The following is a 23,176-nucleotide window of genomic DNA, read 5'->3' on the forward strand; positions in this document are numbered from 1 at the left end:
AATAGAAGCCAAATTTGAAGTGAAGAAAGATGCCACCCCAGTGTTCAAACCTAAAAGAAATGTACCTTTTTTATCGATGGACGCAATCGAGAAGGAGTTGGAGAGACTTCAACAGTTAGATGTCATTGAAAAAGTTGACCATATAGATTGGGCCAGCCCGACTGTATATGTGAAGAAAAAGAATAATAAAATCAGAGTCTGTGCTGATTTCTCAACAGGCCTAAATGATTGTTTAAAGGACCACAATTATCCCCTTCCGTTGGCAGAAGATCTATTCTCAAAACTAAACGGAGCAAAAATTTATTCCAAGATAGACTTCTCGGATGCGTACTTGCAAATCAAGGTCAACGATGAATGCTCAAAGTACCTGTGCATTAACATGCATAAGGGTATCTTCAAGCTAAAGAGGCTTCCTTTCGGCTTAAAGGTCACCCCTGCTCTCTTCCAACAGATAATGGATACGATGATCGCAGGGTTGGAATTTGCAATGGCATACCTTGATGATGTCTTCATAAAGAGCAGTAATTTGCAAGAGCACAAGAAGCACGTCAGAGAAGTACTTAAGAGAATGGATGTGTTTGGATTCAGATTCAGTCCGGAGAAATGCGATTTCTTCATGGAAAGGATCAAATACCTGGGTCAAATAATTGACGAAGGTGGACGAAGGCCAGATCCACAACGGACCGAAGCAATCGAAAAGATTCCTGCCCCAGACTCAGTACCAAAATTACAGTCATTTTTGGGTTGTTACAATATTATGCGATATACATCCCTAATGTGCATAATTTGAGAGCTCTTCTTAACGAGCTACTGAAAAAAGGCAGTAGATGGAATTGGACAAAGGAATGTGCATCTGCTTTCCAGAAAATTAAGAAATGTTTACTGTCAGATCTGGTATTAGCGCATTTCGATCCAGAAAAGGAGATGGTACTAGCAACGGACGCCAGTGATTACAGAGTGGCTAGAGAAATTGTCTTTGAGAGAGCTCAATTATAAGTAGAGCTCTGTAGAAAGTTTGCAAAATATATTTGGCAATTCTGTTTGACAAATTTACTTCAAGAGTGCTCATTTCATAAGTAAACTCTCTTCCTGATCTATATCAATGATCTCCCAAAACACATACTTCGTTGACATCTATGCTGATGACACCACCATCTATGGCAGCATATCAAAGGCCGTAAATGACAAAGTTCTCTCTGATTCTCTCTCCTCTGATCTTGAGCGCATAGTACAGTGGAGGAAGAAGTGGCTGGTTACTTTTAATGCATCTAAAACCAAGCTCCTATCTTTATATCATCAACGCTCTGACCCGTATCTGGCATCAATTGAAAGGGATGGCTCTCGTCTTCGCGAGGCTCCATGTTTTGACAAGCTTCTGGGATTGACCTTTACTCCTGATCTGAAATGGAACACGTACATCAAGTCTGTTGCCAAGGTCGCTGGGAAAATGGTAGGATCCTTCTACCTTTCCAGAATATATGTCACTACTGATGCAATTCTCTATCTATATAAAAGTCAAGTACATCCAAGGATGTAGTACTGCTGCCACATCTGGACAGGAGCTGCTAAAAATAGCCTATTCTGCCTTGACACAGTACAAAATAGACTTTGTGGCCTAGTGGGGGATGCCTTTTTCTCTTCCCTACAACCTCTCTCTCACAGAAGAGACGTTGTGAGCCTTTGTTTTATCGTTACTTCCATGGCAAGTGCTTTATTTTCAGTTTATGGGTATTATTTTTTACTTATCCAAATAAAATTAATGTTAAAGCATAGTATCTGTTCTGATACTTTATTTTATCTTTACTGTCCTTGGTTAATGAAAGAGGGCTCTTTTAAGATTGAGGATTAAGAAAAAGTTGTCCCAATCCGAAATTATTCTTTTTAGAGGTAGCGGGGTTATAACTACATTAACAACTGACTTTGTGTCAAATTTTGCCTTCGATAAAGCAGAGACATGCCCGCAACGTCTCTTCTGTGGGAAAGAGGTTAAAGGGGGGAAAAAGGTATCATCTAGTAGGTTTCGAAGCGTGTTTTGAACTCTATCATGGCTGGAGAGGTTGTGCTCAGCAGCTCCTTCCATTTTAGAGCATACTTTGCTCTTATATAGATAAAGGATTGCATCAATAGTGAGATATCTACTGGAGCAGAAGAGTGATCCAACAATTTTCTCAGCAATCTTGGCAACAGATTTGATGTATGTGTTCCATTTCAGATCTGGAGTGAAGGTCAGTGTCAGAAGCTTGTCAAGACATGGAGCTTCCCTAAGGCAAGAGCCATTCATTTGAATTGAGGTATGATGGGGGGGGGGGGCGGCAGAGCAGTTATGGTGAAAGGAGAGAAGCTTGATTTTCGATGCATTAAAATTAACCACCATTGCATCACGTTCTCAAGATCAGAAGAGAGAGAATCAGAAAGGTCTTGGTTGTTGCTGGCCTTTGAATGTTGTCATAGATTGTGGTGTCGTCTGCATAAATGTCTACAAATGATCTAAGAATGTGATTTGGGAAATCATTGATGAAGATCAGGAAGAGAGTTGGCCCCAGAATGGAATGCTGAGAGATGCCAGCATTAATACAATGAGTTTCTGAGTTTTGCCCATCAATGAATACTCTTATAAACCTGTCAGAGAAAGGATTTGATAATTGAGAGGACCTTTCCAACTATTCCAGAGCTAGCGATCTTGTGAAGTAGACCTTTATGCCATACTCTATTGAAAGCCTTTGATATGTCAAGAGCTATTGCTCTAGAAACAAAGAATATGTCGAGAAATTCATTAGTCCTGTGTGATATAACAGTACATCCGCAGAATGGAAACCATATTGCATGCAACTGAGCAGATTATTTTTGCTGATGTGGTTAACCACTTTTCTGTTTATCACAGATTCCAGCAACTTACTCATGATGCACAGGAGACTGATTGGTCTATACTGAGAGGAAAATAACCAATCTCCAGAATTTTGAAATACGGGACAGGCTGATGAACTTTTCTTGGGTGTTATGAAGCATTTCTTATTAAGGCAGTGTTTAAACAGCTTTGTAAGTATGGGAGATAGTTATGGTTGAAGCTTTTTAAGCACTATGACTGGAATGGCGTCAGGGCCAGTTATTTTACTGGAATCAAGGTTTTTGATAAGCTTGGCAACATCACGTACAGAAATTTGTATGTCACATAGTGTGTTTTCAGTCAGGGAGGAACTACGGGGAATAGGAAGCCCTGATCACAAAGGTTTGAATTTGCTGTAAAGTTCTTGGCCAAGAGTTTTGCTTTATCAGACGCTGATGAAATTACCTCAGATCCGTTGATGATGGTAGGGATAGAGGGCACACTTCTGTTTCAGACTATGCTTGTTATTTGCCAAAACTGGTTGGAACCAAGCCACTGCTCAGCTACTTTAAACTTGACGTACTGAGCATACAAATCTCTAGCATTCTTTATTACTCTTTTACAATGGCTTCTGGCAGTCCTAAAGGTGGCTTTAGTTTCACAACATCTGTTATGTTGGAAGCAATGGAAATAATGATTTCTGTGCGCAATAGCAGTAGCACATTCTGGGGTGAAACACGACTGGCTGTTGGGATTTTGCTGGAATTTCATGGGGATATAAATTGGTCTATACTGACAATTAGCCATTCAATTAGATCAGATACCATAGAGGACACATTTTTTTTTAACATGGAGTGCAGAGATATATCTGATATAAATGTTTGGAAGTTATCCCAAGCAGTCAGGGATATGCGAGCGACTTCATAAAAGTTAACTAATTTGCATAGTCCTTTGATAAAGAAACTTTCATTAATTATTCATTTTTTATGGTTTGTTATTGGATGAATGGTTGCATTTAACTATTTTTCACTCAGATCTATTTATGCATGTTTTTTACATTGCGAGAGCATTTAGAAAAATAATTTCTAGGGATGTAATTATATCACAGGTTGGTTCTTTTGTTCCATTTGCTATTCCTGGGAACCTGGTATTTTCCAGGATTTTTTGTTAATTAGATTCTTTTTCTTTTATACCCAGCATCATCTGACTCACAAAACCCGACACTGCCCGGGTCACTATCCAACAAATGTAGATGTAATTTATCGTTGTATTTAAAAACAATTGTGTCTTAGTGCATTCATATCTCAAAGTATTATTGTATTAGATAATAATATAATATACCTAATAGTTATTATAATACAGGTTAATTAGAGTTAATTATAATACAGGTTAGTGGTTATTCAAATTAAAATCAATAGTACTAATTCTAGTGGTTAGTTTGTGCACTGGGTATTATATGGTGGATGAGGTATTTATGACTCAATAAAATAAAATATTTTTTATGCATCTGTAATATTTATTTACACATTTATTTCTTTTAGGATCATATCAACCAAATGTCTATGTTAAAATTGTTCATGATTTTATCCATTTCTGGACTCGTTCTGGTGGTCGGTTATGGCATATATATCAACTTGTTCGATTCCATAGAAATAAAGATGACTCCGCGGCCATTTTGTCCTGAGATTTCACCACTCTCAGGTAGGAACTCTTTAATGTCTTTTCTGATTAATCTTGTCGTCCAATCACGTTTTGCTTTACAGCACTTCTTAAAAAGAATTTAGAAATATAGTTTTATGAACACGTCTGCAGACATTCACTGCACCAGCCGTAATTGCCTCACTTGTGTCGGTCAGCTTGAGTCTAGCATAGATTTAAAGATTAACATATCTTTGAATCCTACTGGCAGGGAGCCCCGACATTGTCCGGGATTGAATAATAATCAACAAATATTTCACATCGCTATATTTTTCTTGTCATCGAAATCAGTGAAGTCGATAATTTTTTTAAAAAAATAAAATCGATTGATTACCTACTCTAGATGGAAACCCATCATGGTATACTCAGAGGAAGGTTCACATGCCTCCCCACAGTGACTTAATCCACAATATATTGTTGTCTACATAGCACTGTAGAGAACCTACTGTTGATTTTATAAGAATATTTTTATATAAAGCAGCTTTGAATTAAAGTTTAAAATGCAAACGTCAAGTATCATGGTTTAGTGGAGCTTAAACAGTAACATTTATTTTGAACGCGCCCCTGTAAAAGTTCAAGTATAATGTTCAACTCCCTACATAGTATGCCTGTAAAATGATCCGAAATAGTAACCCTTACATCGAAGTAGCACTGCGCCTTTTTTTGATTAGGTTGAAATATCAGTAATAAAAAAATCTGAGAGCAAGGGTACTGAGAAGATGAAAGGTTGGAGCCAATATGTATGAAAATTTGAATGTTTTAAACATCCAGTAAACTTTCTATCATGATGAAATCTTGTTTTAAAAATGGAAATTTCTTAATTTGAAATTTTACTTTTTTTTATATACAAATATAATTGTTGAATTTTATTTCTCATTTCTGATGGATAAAAATTTCTTTTTCAGTGGGAATTCAGCCGGTCAAATTGCAGATACAAACTTGGAATTCGATGATGGAAAATCAAACTGGATTACAACCTGGTGGACACTACACCCCCCCAAACTGTACACCCAGACATCGAGTTGCCATAATTGTTCCTTACCGAAACAGAAATGCACATCTTTGGATTTTTCTTAACAACATTCATCCGTTTCTACAACGCCAACAACTCGACTATCGGATTTTTGTCATTGAACAGGTGATAGATATGAAAAATCAATTAAATATCTTTTTTTCAAGTTTCGTCTATCTTTCTTAACGCACGCACTCATATTCAATTTAATAAATTGAGCAAATAATAAAATGTGCTGTAGTCCCTGGCTTTCGTAGACGCCATCTTGGAGCGTCTTTGCTTTAACAAAGGAAGAAAATGAACAAGATATTAAGTGCGAGTATATTCGTAACAATGACTAAGATTTTTCAAGTTTTGTATATCTTTCTTAACGCACGCACACATATTCAATTTAATAAATTGAGCAAATAATAAAATGTGGTGTGGTCCCTGGCTTTCGTAGACGCCATCTTGGAGCGTCTTTGCTTTAACAAAGGAAAAAAATGAACAAGATATTAATTAAGTTCGAGTATATTCGTAACAGTGACTAACATTTTTCAAAAGTGCTCTATACATGTGTAGAGCTTTTGTATAAAGTTATATAATCATTGTAAGGAGTCTATGCAGATCAATCCATGTTTATATATATATATATATATATATATATATATATATATATATAGATAGATAGATAGATAGATAGATAGATAGATAGATATGTTGTTGTTTTTTTAACGATAAATATGGTTAAATAGTGGCTTCGCCTTGAATCTCATTATTTATTTACTTAGAAAGTCGCCCATAATTTATTTGGACGTATATAACATTTTATTTATTTTTATTTTTTTTTACAACAATATTTATTTTTAGTATTTTTAAAACAGTATTTAAAAATAATAAAAATACAAACATATGTATATAATTATAAAAAATGATTATATATAAATTATTTTTTATAATCTATGTATATAAAGGGCAAAATGGGCGTGTCCATGAAAGGCTTTTTCGCTAAGGATTCTCGCGTCGGTTAGATTCCAGAAGTTTTTGTATACTTCCTAGATAATAATATCTCAGATTTGCAAATGGACATCGTCTCTATCTTTTTTTTTTTTTATCGAGTTTAAAAAAAATTCCCTTCAGGACCCTCTTTCGAGTGTTTGTTTGTCTTTTTCGTATAAATAAAGTGAAACTAACTGAACGTTGGTGCCAACTCCTGGCCTTTGCCTGGGTTGTATCTGTTCTGTAATTGGTCCTTGGTCAATGTAGGGAAACCCTATTACTATTTATTTGGATACTTCCAGAGTGCCCCCTTTTATGGGGGAGCTGGTTTTCCCCAATATTACAAACGACCTTGTGTCTAATTTCCTTTCGTGGGGAAACAAATAACTAAAACGACAGTAAGCAGGAAGCTTAGCTGACCTTCAGCCAGTTTGAAAAAGCAACATTCATTTCTGCGCATGCGTGGCGATTCCTATGATTCTTAAGTTAATTACCAATGCATTCAATTCACTATCCTTTTTGAACTAATGGTTAACGAGGAAGATTAATTAGTCTACGTTTTCGAGTTCAATCCCACCTCTCTACCTTTTTTTATTTTTTTTATTTTGTCTTTGTGCCAATATCCTCCACCCAAGCAAAAGTTAATTACCAACTCATCTTTTTTTTCACGTTTGTTTCGTCCTTCACGGTATGGGTTTAAGTCTGCCTGCCTACTACCACTTTCTTTTTAAACACCACTAAATACCCGGACAACACCGGGCACCCTCCGCTAGTCTATTATATAAATCTAACTTGTATGTTTAAATGTATATATGTGTGTATGTATGTATGTATGTCTGGCTAAACTTTTCGACAGAGGCAACGGATTTTCATGAAATCAGTATCGTTTTGAAGCTCTGTGTCTCGGACGACAAATACGAAAAATTGGCTAAAAACATTAATTCATTCACCCTCAACTGGGCAGTTTTCTACAAGGAGGGGCAGTTTTTTTGCGCCAAGTCATTGTATCGGTTGGAGAGACTTTACTAATTTCAACGTTCGGAACTTTCGGTCGAGTCATGGAGTAGCGGTAAGATGTCAGGGTTTTTTTTTTTTCACTTTCTTTTTCGCTTTCGCGTCATGGGTTCGAGCCTGCTTCATTACTACCACTTTTTTTTTTGTTCAACACACATCTCCAAACACCCGGGCAATGCCGGCACCCCCACTAGTTTTATATATATACAAAATTATAAAAGATAATTATATATATAAATTATTTTTTATAATTTTATATATATATTAGTGGGAGTACCTGGTGTTGCCCGGGTGTGTGGAGGTGTCGTAAGTACCCCCCGGGGGGGGGTAAGAGGGTATAAAAGGTGTTAAAAAAAGTTGTATAGTAATGAAGTTCCCCGGCGTTGCTTGGATCGAGTAAGTGGGGGGATTAAAAAAAATAAATTAGTAGTAGCGGGGGGGGGGACGAAACAACAGTAGGCAGTTTGGCTGGAGACAGAGAGAGAAAAAAAGTGGTAGGTGGCAGGCAGGCTCGAACCTGTAATGCTAAGGAGAAAAAAAAATCGTTATGTATTTACCGATGTGTCCAACGTCCGACCGGAAGTTTAGAACGTTGAAATTAAGTGAACTCAATCTAACCGATAATCAAGCTATAGAACGATTTTTGCGAGACACACACACACACACACACACACACACACACACACACACACACACACACACACACACACACACACACACACACACACACATTTTGCCTTTTAGATATTAAATATAATTATATATATATAAATTATTTTTTTTATAATTATATATATATTATATAAAGTCATAAAACATAATTATATGTATAAATTATTTTTTAGACCTATGAACACTACTATTTCATATTTTCATAATTATCAGTGTAGGAAGTGACGATTGCTGTTGGTCAAACAATTTGAACCTCTCAATGAAGCTACCTAGTGAGGAACCAAACCCTAGGCATAACCACCACACAATAAAGAGAAATTTAAACATTAATCAAGCTTAACTTTAATTCAGACGATCTGTAGTGATTGTGCAACAGAAAGTCGCGATCTCTCAACAAATTTAACTGACAAACTTTTTTGTATTTCCCAGTGTTCAACATTTACAAATTTATTTCTTAAAGTGGCGAAATAATTATAACGTAATAAATATCTTTTTTTTATTCCTACAGACACTAGTGTTTCATGCTTTCACAATATATTATATATATATATATATATATATATATATATATATATATATATATATATATATATATATATATACACACACACACACACACACACACACACATATATATATTATTTCAATATTAATTTTTTTATAAACATGCATATTAAAATAAGACATTAGGATATTAGGTTGAAAAGAAAGTTCTTGCGGAATATTTGATTTTGATTTCAAATGATGTATTTGCAAATAAGTTTTAATACCTTTACTTTACATATCGTTTTAAAGAGCGTTTTGCACTCTATCTAATCGTTTATCTAATCATTTATCTAATCATTTATCTAATCATTTATCTAATCGTTTATCTAATCATTTATCTAATCGTTTATCTAATCATTTATCTAATCATTTATCTAATCATTTATCTAATCATTTATCTAATCATCTATCTAATCGTTTATCTAATCATCTATCTAATCGTTTATCTAATCATTTATCTAATCATTTATCTAATCGTTTATTTAATAATTTATCTAATCATTTATCTAATCGTTCATCTAATCATTTATCTAATCGTTTATTTAATCATTTATCTAATCATTTATCTAATCGTTTATCTAATCATCTATCTAATCGTTTATCTAATCATTTATCTAATCATTTATCTAATCATTTATCTAATCGTTTATTTAATCATTTATCTAATCGTTCATCTAATCATTCATCTAATCATTTATCTAATCGTTTATCTAATCATTTATCTAATCGTTTATCTAATCATCTATCTAATCGTTTATCTAATAATTTATCTAATCATTTATCTAATCATTTATCTAATCGTTTATTTAATAATTTATCTAATCATTTATCTAATCGTTCATCTAATCATTTATCTAATCGTTTATTTAATCGTTTATTTAATCGTTTATCTATTCGTTTATTTAATCATCTATCTAATCGTTTATCTAATCATTTATCTAATCATTTATCTAATCATTTATCTAATCGTTTATCTAATCATCTATCTAATCGTTTATCTAATCATTTATCTAATCATTTATCTTATCGTTTATCTAATCATTTATCTAATCATTTATCTAATCGTTTATTTAATCATTTATCTAATCGTTTATCTAATCATTTATCTAATCGTTTATCTAATCATTTATCTAATCATTTATCTAATCATTTATGTAATCGTTTATCTAATCATTTATCTAATCGTTTATTTAATCATTTATCTAATCGTTTATTTAATAATTTATCTAATCGTTTATCTAATCGTTTATTTAATCATTTATCTAATCATTTATCTAATCGTTTATCTTATCGTTTATCTAATCGTTTATCTAATCGTTTATCTAATCATTTATCTAATCGTTTATCTAATCGTTTATCTAATCGTTTATCTAATCATTTATCTAATCATTTATCTAATCGTTTATCTAATCGTTTATCTAATCATTTATCTAATCATTTATCTAATCATTTATCTAATCGTTTATCTAATCGTTTATCTAATCATTTATCTAATCGTTTATCTAATCGTTTATCTAATCGTTTATCTAATCATTTATCTAATCGTTTATCTAATCATTTATCTAATCATTTACCTAATCATTTATGTAATCGTTTATCTAATCATTTATCTAATCATTTATCTAATCATTTATGTAATCGTTTATCTAATCATTTATCTAATCATTTATCTAATCGTTTATCTAATCGTTTATCTAATCGTTTATCTAATCATTTATCTAATCATTTATCTAATCGTTTATCTAATCATTTATCTAATCGTTTATCTAATCATTTATCTAATCATTTATCTAATCGTTTATCTAATCGTTTATCTAATCATTTATCTAATCATTTATCTAATCGTTTATCTAATCGTTTATCTAATCATTTATCTAATCGTTTATCTAATCATTTATCTAATCATTTATCTAATCGTTTATCTAATCATTTATCTAATCATTTATCTAATCGTTTATCTAATCATTTATTAATTAAGCAGCTCGAACGCTGGTCCAGACGAAAAAGGGAAGTTAACAGGTTTTGTTGACTTTTATACTGGAGTTGGTGTTCTGGGTGTGCATGTCTGGTTTTCACTTTAAAGGAACTGACGTCACAGCTCGGGTGTGTGTGTGTGCACGTTAGCGTGTGTGTGTATGCGCATGAATGTGAGTGTGTGTATGAGGATGTGTATATGCGTGCATGCGTTTGTGTGTGCGTATGTGTGTGCGTATGTGTGGGTGTGTATATGTGTGGGAAAACATGTTCGAACAAGGTATTGTAAATAGGTACTCTTACAGGGGGTATCCATTGTCTCTTGAGACTGAACGGAGGCATCGCATATAATATGAACAGGGTCTATCTTAACACTTTCATAATTAATCATTATGATGCTCTATTAGAAAGAATACTGAGTTCTTTATATCTACAACATATGATTCGGCTCAGCTCCGATTTTAGGAACTTGACTTTTATGTTATATATAAACATATATATATATATATATTTAGTAATGTGATTGACAATTTAAAATTCAAATTAGAATTAAAAATTAAAAAATCCGTTTCATAAGAAGAAACAACAACAAAGGCAATAATTTGTACGATTGTTTCGGAAATTATGTTTTTATTGTGATAGACATTAAGCCACAGACAATAATTTTGACATATAGTTTTTTTTAAACAAAGTCTCCTCATCAGCAAAAGTATTGGGTGTTTTTTTTTTTAATATATGTAAAAGGCACCATAAATAAACCTAGCATTTTTAAGTAAGGCAGATGTATCTTTTAATTCTTCGCCTTTTGAAAACCGTAATTATCGTTAAAGCATTCATTTGGATGTTGATTGTAGCTTATAAACGCTTATTTATTTCCCTGTGCCTTGTTTGGGGTGAAAATGTAATAAAAAATTATATATATATATATATATATATATATATATATATATATATATATATATATATATATATATATATATATATATATATATATATATATATCAGGAAGACCTGATGTTGTCCAGGGTTGAATGATGATCAACGAATGTTTTACATTCTAATGTTTTTATTATCATCGAAATCGGTGAAATTGCCAATTTTTCAATCAAATCAATTGATTGCCTATTCTAGTTGGGGAAGCTTCACATGCCCCCCTGCAGTGACTTAATCTACAATACATTGTTGTCTACATTATATTGTAGAGACATTACTGTTGATTTTATAAAACTATTGTTATATATAATGGCTCGAATTAAAGTTTGAAATGAAAAAGTCAAGTACTATGGTTCAGTTGTGCTCTAAACAGAAACATACACTATATCAATGTCATGATCAGATTAGATGTCTACTCGGGCCAAGATTAAAGTGTAGAATCTGGTTTTCAGATGCTACACTTCAATTTCTTGTTCTCTGAGAAATCCTTCACGACTGAGACAATTTTAATTTGTGTTCCTTTTCTCCACGTTAAAAAAACGACCCTGATGTCTGAGAGGAAAAAAAAATCGTTATGTATTTATCGATGTGTCCAATGTCCGACCGGAAGTTTAGAACGTTGAAATTAAGTGAAGTCAATCTAACCGATAATCAAGCGGGTTTGTATTACTGTACACATAGATTCGAAAAAGTTGTCAAAAAACAAATATATAACAAATAAATGTTATCAAAGGCAAGATAATTTACTTTTCTACCAAACTGGATATATTTTTCGTGTTTTTATTCAATGTAACATATTTATTCAGCTCGAAACCCATACAGTGTTTACCGATGTATTGGAACATTCAAGATGGCGTCTTATTCTCTCTTTAACACGGTAAGTGTGGGAAAAGATGTTATAAATAAAAAACCGGATAAAATACTGTTAAAAACTCGCTCAATATATGTTACCGTGACATAGGTTGACATATATTCGGCGGGGTTTTAATAGTATTTTGTATTGTATTTTATTTATAACACCTTTTTCCATACTTACGGTGTTAAAGAGGGTGTGAGACGCCATCTTGAATTTTCGAATACATCGGTAAAGACTATGTTTTTCGAGCTGAATAAATATGTTACATTGAATAAAAACACAAAAAATATATCCAGTTTGGCAGAAAAGTAAATTATCTTGCCTTTGATAACATTTATCTGTTATATATTTGTTTTTTGACAACTTTTTCGAATCTATGTGTACAGTAATACAAACCCAATCAAGCTATAGAACGATACCGATTTCGTGAAAATTCGTCGTAGGAACTATAGAGGAGATTGTTGGCCAAAATGAGATGACCACATATCAACACCCAAGAAAGAAAAGGTTAATTTTTCTAAGTCGGATTTAATAAGGTAGAGCGCAGACCCTGCTCCATCGTTTCCACTGAGGAAAATTAATAAGGCAATATGGCGTCTTGTTAGTGCTTTTATTGAAGGGAGGTAACTCTCTGACTAGATGTAAGAATTTTACTGTAAGAGGGGAAATAACTCTAACGTTTGCATGATTTTTTTTAATTTGTATAATTTATTAAATTTAGTATCAAGATTTAGGATAATAAAATATGAAGAACTTATTCCAGTGAAATAAAAAGAAAAAATAATGTTTAGGTGAAATGACAGCCAAGTATTTAAACAATTATTTTTTTAAATTAATTTTTAGAATTTTATTTTGAAATTAATACTAAAATTGTTAAAGTGAATTTTTAACTTTTAAATTTTATTTAGATTAAATGAAAAAAAAATCATTTTTAAAAAAAAATTATTTTTAAATAATTTTTTAAAATCCATCACTAATAAATGAACTTCCATGTTTTTTTACTTTTAAAATAAAACCCTATATCATTAATATTATTATTTTTATAATTTTAATCTTCAGCTGACGATGGTTCCATTCAACCGAGGAATGCTCATGAATATTGGTTTCATTGAGGCACAACGGATTTATGATTTCACCTGCTTCATCTTTCATGATGTTGATATGATTCCAGAGAATGACAAGAATGCTTACAATTGTGTCAACTCTCCCAGGCATTTGATTGTTGCGGCTGATGTTTATAAATACAAGTTCGTATTTTCATGTACTTTTTTTGGTTTTTATTGTTTTTAAATATGTTTTTATGCTGTAAATTTAGCTCAATATTTTTTTTTCTCGTAGAATATTTATTTACATGTTTTATAATATGACGGACGCTCCAAAAAGTACTGCTTTCGCAATAGATCTGATGGGATTACAAATTACATTGTTATGATGATTGAACTTATGCATTCATGACATGAAATTTTCATCTCTCTTTTGCAGATATTGAGGGTGTAAGATTCAAAGAAAACAGCCTCTGTCATGGACGTGCACTTGGTGTATCAGAATTTTTGTAGGAATTTTTGACACCCCTAACACGAAACTGCGAATAAAATATAAAAATCTCGTAATTTCTGTGGGTTGTTTATTTTCTTTATGGATTATACTTGAAAAATAAACTATTAAAGTTGTATAAAAAGTAATAGAAATATTATCTTTTTTATTTTTTAAAAAACAGTAATGAAATTAATTGATTTTACGAGTTCAGTATTTGTCAATTTTTAAAATTTAAAAATCTATCAAAATTTTTCTATTGATTCTATTTTTACGATGTTTTCAGGGTCAATGTGAAATTTTATGCTCTTTCCAATAAACTGAATATAATATTTTAGACAAACGTTTTTTTTTAATTCACGCCCCTCCCCCATATCAAATGTCTATTAAAAAGTAAATGATTAATTTACTCACCAAAGTTTTATATATCACAAATTGAAGATAAAAGATCAGTAAATAATATATTCAAATTTAAAATAAAAAAAAGTAGTTTTTTAGTAATTTACCTGTAAAGTCTGAAGTTTAAAACCTTTTTTTTTAATAAACCACGTTGTTTGTTTTTTTTTTGTTTTTTTTTAATGAAACCTTGGTCGTTGCTCCTTTAATTGAAAAAAAAATATGGCTTGAATTATATATATTTTTTTTTTTACAAGGTGGTCACCACTTATCAAGGCCCGGAAGCCACTCAGGGATAAGGGTTATTGTAAGTACAGTACGTTAGTGTGGATATTTAATAAAGTGTCTACTTAAGGGGGCGGTTCATCAGGAATTTTTTTACGTTGGACTTGAAGACATCCAAGTTGTAGTCAGGTGGGAAGCAGGCAGACGGAACAGAGTTCCACATCCGTGCAGTTCTAAGAAAGAAGCTTTGTTCATGTAATCTACGTTTTGATTTAGGCATAGATAAAGAGTAGGGAAAGTTTTTGACAATGGATTCAGCTAGACGGGTGTTTTTCATAAAAGATTGGCGAGGGGGGACCAGAGATTGGAGTTCAGACGAGCACCTGCCATGGAAATAGCGATAAAACAAGGATAGGCTCGCAACATCTCTTCTGTGCGAGAGAGGTTGCAGAGAAGAGAAAAGATCATCCCCCACTAAGCCACAAAGTCTATTTTGTACTCTGTCAATGCAGGATAGGCTGTTTTTAGCAGCTCCTACCCAGATATGGCAGCAGTATTCCATCCTTGGACGTACTTGGCTTTTATATAGATAGAGAATTGCATCAGTAGGGAGATATCTTCTGGAGTGGTAGAAGGATTACACCATCTTTCCAGCGACCTTGGCAACAGACTTGATATACGTGTTCCATTTCAGATGAGGAGTGAAGGTCAAGCCCTTCTCCTGGACGAGAGCCATCCATTTCAATTGATGCCAGATGGGGATCAGAGCGTTGATGATGTAAAGATAGGAGTTTGGTTTTAGATGCATTAAATGTAACCAGCCACGTCTTCCCCCACTGAACCACTCATTCGAGATCAGAGAAGAGAGAATCAGAGAGAGCTTTGCCATTTACAGCCTTTGATGTGTTGCCGTAGATGGTCGTATCATCAGCATAGATGTCAACAAATGATTTAAGTATGTGTTTAGGGAGATCATTGATGTAGATCAGGAAGAGAGTTGGGCCCAGGATGGACCCTTGAGGGACTCCAGCATTAATATTGTGGGCCTCTGATTTTTGTCCATCAACCACTACTCTTATGAGCCTATCAGAGAGAAATGATTTAATGATAGAGAGAATATTTCTAGTTATACTGTAGCTGGAGATCTTGTGAAGTAGGCCTTTATGCCATACCTTGTTGAAGGCCTTTGATATGTCAAGAGCAATTGCCCTGGAAAGGAAGCCTTTGTCAAGAGATTCACTAATCCTATGAGATATAACAGTTAGCACATCTGCGGTAGATCTTGCAGAACGGAAACCATATTGCATGTCACTAAGAAGGTTATTTCTGCTGAGGTGGTTGACTATTTCTCTATTTAATATGGATTCCAGCAACTTACTCATGCCACACAGGAGACTTATTGGTCTGTACTGAGAGGAAGATGACTTATCACCTAAGTTCTTAAATACCGAGCATACTGATGAAGTTTTCCAGGGTGTTGGGAAGCACTTTTCCTTAAGGCAATGTTTAAACAGTTTCGTAAGTATGGGAGCAAGTTCTGGTTGAAGCTTTTAAACACTATAATTGGGATGCCGTCAGGGCCAGTAGCTTTACTGGAATCAAGGTTCTTGATTAGCTTGGCGACCTCATGCACAGATATTTGTATGTTCCCTAGTGTGTTCTGTGTTGTAGGAGGAAATATGGGGAGTTGATGGCCTTCGTCGCATAGGGTAGAATTAGCTGCAAAGTTCTTGGCAAATAGTTTGGCCTTGTCTGATGATGACGAGATGACCTCTGGTCCGTTGATAATGGTTGGAATAGAACACACACTTCTGTTCAGGATCCTATTTGTTATTTGCCAAAATTGGTGGGAACCAAGCCGCTGATCAGCTACTTTGGATTTAACAGACTGGGCATATAGCTCTCTTGCATTTTTTATTACTCTTTTACAGTGGTTGCTGGCGTTCCTGAAAGCAGCTTTAGTCTCAGTGCATCTATTACGTTGGTAGCTATGGAAAAAGTGATTTCTGTGCGCGATAGCAGCAGCACATTCAGGGGAGAACCATGGCTGGCTGGTAGGTTTTTGTTGGAATTTTTAGATGATATGAATCGGTCTATGCCTACAATTAACCATTCGGTCAGGTCTGATACTATAGAGGACACATCCTTTTTAAACATGGAATGCAGAGGTAGGTCAGATATAAATGCACGGAGCACATATCCCAGTTAGCTATGGAGTATCGGTGGAGGGGTACGTCTGAGGACTTATTACATTTTTCAAGTAGTTATAAGCTTGGAAAGACAGGGGATCGAATTAATTCACGCTATCCATTTTGAAATGTCTATTAAAAAGTAAATAATTAATTTACTCACCAAAGTGTTATATATCACAAATTTAAGATAAAAGATCAACAAATAATATATTCAAATTTAAAATAAAAAAAGTAGTGTTTTTTAGAAATTTACCTGTAAAGTCCGAAGTTTTAAACCTTTTCTTAAAAAAAAAAAACACTTTGTTTGTTTTTTTGTGTTTTTTATTTAATGAAACCTTGGTCCTTGCTCCTTTAATTGAAAAAAAAATTAGAGCTTGAATTACATTTTTTGAGGAGTTATAAGTTTGGAAAGACAGGGGTGGAATTATTCAGTATTTTTCACGAAATTTCTGACACATCTCGACGTGCACCGAAAGTAAAGCTGCTTCATTGAATTCCTAGAAAAGTGGATTGAGAAATCTGAACAATATTTTTGAATATTTAAGAAATTGGTGAAAATTATTACACTAGAAACAATTTTGAATAATCATCTAAAAAAAACCCAAAAAACTCAAAATGTAAGGGAGATAATTCATCCGGTGTTTACTTCATTGTGAGTATATGAGTTACCTCCCTTGTACTTCTTCTTTTTCTTCTTCTTCTTCTTCTTCTTCTTCTTCTTCTTCTTCTTCTTCTTCTTCTTCTTCTTCTTCTTCTTATTATTATTATTATTATTATTATTATTATTATTATTATTATTATTATTATTGGCGGCGCTTATGTCAACGGATCATTAAATCTAAGGGAGATAATCAGCATAAAAATAGCAAAAATAAGCATATTTTGCAAAATATAATTTGGGGCGCTGACTGAAATAATCAGTAGAACAATGAAAAAAAAAAAATGATTACACGATTACTGTAGCCGAATCCCGGAAATTGCCGAAACAGTTTACGAAAAGGAAACAAGTTAACGAAGTTAATCAATGAGCTTTAAATATAACCATTTTAAGTAAAAAAATAAACTTATTAATTATCGTATTACAAGAAACAAAAGTAAACTGTTACAATGTAACGATGTTAATTAATCCACAAAAAAATTTAAATAAACCTGTTAATTAACGAAACTTTATTGAGGGAGATTTTGAAGTATTTAAACCGTTATTTAATTTTTTTTTAAACGAAGATGAAACAAAAACAAAGCAAAAAAAAAAGAAATTTGTTTTTCTTTATTTTAGGTAACCAGTCAGCGTCAGGCACTTTTTTGAAGGAGATTTTGAAGTATTTTAAGTCAATTTCTGGATATGAATAAATTTTAATTTAATTAAAAAATTTGTTTTTTTTTTGTTTTTTTGTTTTTTACTATTCTTTAGTTTTATTTTGCAAGGTATAATTTGGGCCGCATAATAATTGACGTATACAAAACAACGAAAAATAGAAAACGTTTTTGAAGGATATTTGGAAGTAATTAAACCGTCAATGTAATTTTTTTAATGAAAATAATTTTTTTAAAAAATGACGGTTTAAATACTTCAAAATCTCCCTAAAAAAGTTTCGTTATTTTCGTTAATTAACAACTTTATTTAATTGTTCTTGTGGATTAATTAGCATCTTTACATTGTAATAGTTTACTTTTGTTTTGTGTATAAGTTTATTTTGTTACGTAACATTGTTATATTTTAAGTTCGTTGATTTACTTGTTTTTTTTTTTTTTTTTTTTTTTTTTTTTTTTTTTTAAATTTCCGGGACTAACTTCAACTTCACCTTGCAGGTATAGTATTAGGTGTATCGTAATTTCTCTTTTAAAAGTGGGTTGTTTATTTTCTTTATGGAATATACTTCCAAAATAAACTATTAAAGTTGTTTAAAAAATAATAGAAATATTATTTTTTATTAAAAAAAAAAAAAAAAACTGTTTAGAAAGTGCCGGCGCGTCTTCATGCAGCCATTTTTTTTTTACATAATGAAATCAACTGAATTTTACGAGTTAAATATTTTTCAATTTTTAAACTTTAAAAATCTATCTGAATTTTACGAGTTAAATATTTTTCAATTTTTAAACTTTAAAAATCTATCAGAATTTTTCTATTGGTTCAATTTTTACGATATTTTCAGGGTCAATGGGAAATTTTATGCTCTTTCCAATAAACCAAATATAATATTTTAGACAAAAGTTGTTTTTTTTTTAATTCACTCCCCACCCCTTTTGAAATGCCTATTAAAATTTTGATAATTAATTTATGTACCAAAGTTTTATATATCACAAATTGAAGATAAAAGATCAATAAATAATATATTGTAATTTAAAACAACAACAAAAAAAGAATAGTTTTTTGGAAATTTACCTGTAAAGTCCAAAATGTGAAACTATTTTATTTTTCAAAAACCATGTTGAATTTTTTTAAGCTTATGTTATGCTTAGAATGTCAAGTAAATATGAGATGCTTACAACAATTTTTTCTATTTCATAAAATGTTTTCTTTTTCTTTAGATATAAAAAACAAAAAATTCAGTCGATAAAGAAGTATTAAAATATATCAATCAAAAACTCATGTATTTCATTAAGAGAATAAAAAAAAATCGGTCAACTGTTTTTTTTTTTGTTTAACAATAAAAAACTTATAAGTGAATAATTTCCGTTTTTTAAGTACGGAGGACCGAAATACTAAATTTGGTTTACAGTACGCATTAAAAAGACATATAATTTATGTCCCTTCTATGCGCCACATTATAAAGGCAAATAAAATCAGACTTGTCTCCCTTTATTTTAACAGTTAAAAAAAATGAGTTCGCGTTTATTTTTAATCATTGTTTAAAAACGTATTTTATTTAAAAAGGACATGGAATATAAGTATAAATATGGATAAGTTCTTAACAATGAACAATGGAACTACTCATCGAGTACTAGTTTGTAAAGGTAAGTATTTTTTTGGAATTTATATATATTTTTTATAATTGAAGGAAGTAAAATTTCGTTGTTTTTTTTTTTTTATCTCTTTTAAGGAAAACCGATTTAAAAGAACACATATTGCATAATTTGCTATTAAACTTGTTATTTTTTTTTTTTAATGTTGGTCTTTGCTCCTTTAATTAACAAAAACTTAGGGTTTGAATTACATTTTTCAAGAATTTATAAGCTTTGAAAGACAGTAAGTCTAAATATTCCATTGTTTACCGTGAATTTTTTATGACGATTTCTGACACAGCTAGTATAGTATTCGTGTAATCATCTCTCTCTCTCTCTCTCTCTCTCTCTCTCTCTCTCTCTCTCTCTCTCTCTCTCTCTCTCTCTCTTTAACATTCTTTCATTGTTCTGCTGATTATTTCAGCGTCCCAAATTATATCTGGCAAAATATGCTTATTTTTGCTATGTCTTTGCTGGTTATCTCCCTTAGATTTAATGATCGTTGCGCATTATTATTATTATTATTATTATTATTATTATTATTATTATTATTATTATTATTATTAATAATAATAATAATAATAATAACAATAACAACAACAACAACAACAATAACAATAACAATAATAATAATAATAATAATAATAATAATAATAATAATAATAATGACTAACACATTCTTTTTTTAGATTAATGAATCCTGGACTACGCCAGTTAGGTAGAGTTAGCTCTTAATTACAGTCCATGCAAGCAATTTTATTCTTCTTTGACAAGAAACAAATGAATGTATTTTTTTTTTTTTTTCTTTTTTTTTTCAGATTACCATATGAGAGTTATTACGGCGGCGCCATGGCAATGAAAGCTGAGCAGTTTCAAAGCGTGAATGGATTTTCCAATCAATTTTTTGGATGGGGCGGAGAAGATGATGATTTGTTTAATAGGTAAAAAGCAATCAGATTCTGGATAACTTTACATAAACACAACTCGTAGCATTTGTGCCTCCTCAACGTACATACTCCAGACTCACTTGACAAGCAGCAAAATCCCACCTCTTCACTGTTGAAGTCCCTAGATACCGAAAAACGTTCTACTCTAATAGTTTCTTCTCTCAGACCGCTAGACTTTGGAATTCCCTCCCTGTTTCCTGCTTCCCTGGCTGTACTAACCCGCTGAAGTTTAAATGTAATGCTAAAGACATCTTACTGTTCAACTCCCCACAGTCCTTTATTAGACACGATCCCAAATAGCAACCCTTTATGTTTTAAGTGGCAATATGTATTTTTTAAAGTAAAAAAAAAAATTTTTTCATTAATGTTTTTTTTTTTTTTTTAAATTTCATTTTAGGGTAAAAAAAAAAATGATGTCGATTTCTCGATATTCGAAGGAAATTGCTCGTTATACTATGATTAAACATGTCAAAGAACATCCAAACCCAAATCGGTAAGTTGAAAAAATACTCCAGTCAAATAATATATAAGCCAAATAAATGAAAAAAATTATAACAAGCTGAAATTTGCACATGACTTCTTTAGACACTTAGAAACAACAGACCCCGTCGCTCCACCTTGAGCTTCATCCGCCATCTTGGAAAATGGCTGCCAAATTTCTGTTTTTTGCTATTTGCATGAAAACGGGTTAATTTTATTAAAATGACTATTGAGTACATTGTTATAGCTCATAAAATTATCTACAAAAAGTGTTCTCCGCATTTTTTCTCTACAAGATGTTGCTAGTCTCTGCCTTGCATTATTGAATGCATATAAAATTTTCTAGCTTGCACTTTCAAATGCTTGCACCTCACAATTCTTTTTTGTTGGTGTTCTGAAAATCAACACAGGCGAATTTTGTCAACATAAAAGTTTATTTACAATGCAATGATGACCGTTGACAAGAGACAGAAAATAACTGCATTTAACTGTAAGGATGTGTGTGTGTGTGTGTGTGTGTGTGTGTGTGTGTGTGTGTGTGTGTGTGTGTGTGTGTGTGTGTGTGTGGCAGTCAACGGCAGAAAAATGTCAATCACGCTGGACGACTGTCAATCTTCTGTCTTCCTCTCTCTCGTTGTTCATGTTAAGTGTCTTATATAGACTTCAACCGACATTCCTGAAATGTAAATAATCTATCAATACACACGCACACAAAAAAAAACACCAGGGTCGGCAAGTGGGATTGAGAAGTCAGCGCCCCAGAGGAGGGGCACTCTGACCTACAAAAAGTGCCTGGGCAGATCCGTCGGCATTCCCCGGTGATAGCGCCTCAGGTGATTAGCAATAAACTAACTCCTTCTCAAAGATAGAAGACAAGGCCTGGGAGAATGGACCTCCTAGAACTGCACAAAACTTTACTCCCAATGCAAAGATCAACAGAGACTGGATCATTGCATCAATGGTCTAATTGGTCTAATCTCTGCTAATTTTGAGGGGCCAGGATAAAAATCCATCTGTTTATTTTGTCCCTTATGTAGTGGTACTTAATATCTATGTGCTTTACTCGCTGGATTGTGATGGAATTTTTTGCTATGCAGATTGCACTCTGGTTGTCGGAATATACTATTGCTTGTTCCCATTTCCTTGGGTAGCCCATTTCATTTACCAACTGCGAAAGGTATTGTGCCTCTTGTATAGCTGGCGTCATTGCTGTATATTCTGCCTCACATGTGGATAACGCTACTGTGGGCTGTTTCTTGCTTTTTCAGGCAATGACTGGTCCTTCCTCATTTAGGGAGAAGCAATACCCTGATGTACTCTTTCTGTCTTCAGAGCTACCCCAATCAGCATCAGTATATCCCGTCAACTGCAGGCCGCTTTCATATTTCCTGAAAGATAAACAAAAAACAAGGATCTGAATACATGTTTAACTGCATTCCAGTGTTCAATTGTGGGACTTTGATTGTATTGCGATAATTTGTTTACAACCCATGAAATGTCAGGTCTGGTGCAAGTTGATAGATACACCAAACTTCCTATAGCCTCTCTGTATCTAGTGGGATCAAAGGCTTCCGCTTCCTGAGAAAAGGTTAATTTTTGTTCACAGGGTGTTGATCTTGGCTTGCAGTCTAACATATCGAATTTTTCTAATAATTTTTCCGTATATGCTCACTGATTCATCTCTATTTTGTTTCCTTCGATGATAAAATCTACACTCAGAAATCGTGAGATCTGCCCCAAGTCTTTCATGTCCAACTTCTGCTTGAGTCGGGTCTTAACTTCTGTTATAGTGTTTAAACTATTTGCTGCGATTAAGATATCTTCTACCCATACGAGGATAATGATTCTCTTACCTTCGTTTACTTTCACAAACATGCATGGATCGATGAGGTTTTGCTTAAAATTTTCAAGCAGAAGTTCTTTGCTTAGTAGGTCGTTCCAATTTTTGCCGCT

General features: G+C 32.6%; 1 protein-coding gene across 1 annotated transcript; it reads left to right on the forward strand.

Moving 5' to 3' along the window:
* Positions 1-454: 454 nt before the first annotated feature.
* On the forward strand, positions 455-22,420 carry LOC145297057 (beta1,4-N-acetylgalactosaminyltransferase A-like). Its single transcript, XM_080143284.1, has 6 exons — positions 455-521; positions 5,428-5,660; positions 13,567-13,754; positions 20,615-20,737; positions 21,141-21,236; positions 22,321-22,420. The coding sequence occupies exons 1-6, from the start codon at positions 455-457 to the stop codon at positions 22,418-22,420; spliced, it is 807 nt and encodes a 268-aa protein (XP_079999410.1).
* Positions 22,421-23,176: the final 756 nt, after the last annotated feature.

The sequence above is a fragment of the Euprymna scolopes genome, chromosome 17 (genome assembly GCF_053919585.1).
Source record: "Euprymna scolopes isolate OS-2025 chromosome 17, ASM5391958v1, whole genome shotgun sequence".
Taxonomy (NCBI): Eukaryota; Metazoa; Mollusca; class Cephalopoda; order Sepiida; family Sepiolidae; genus Euprymna; species Euprymna scolopes.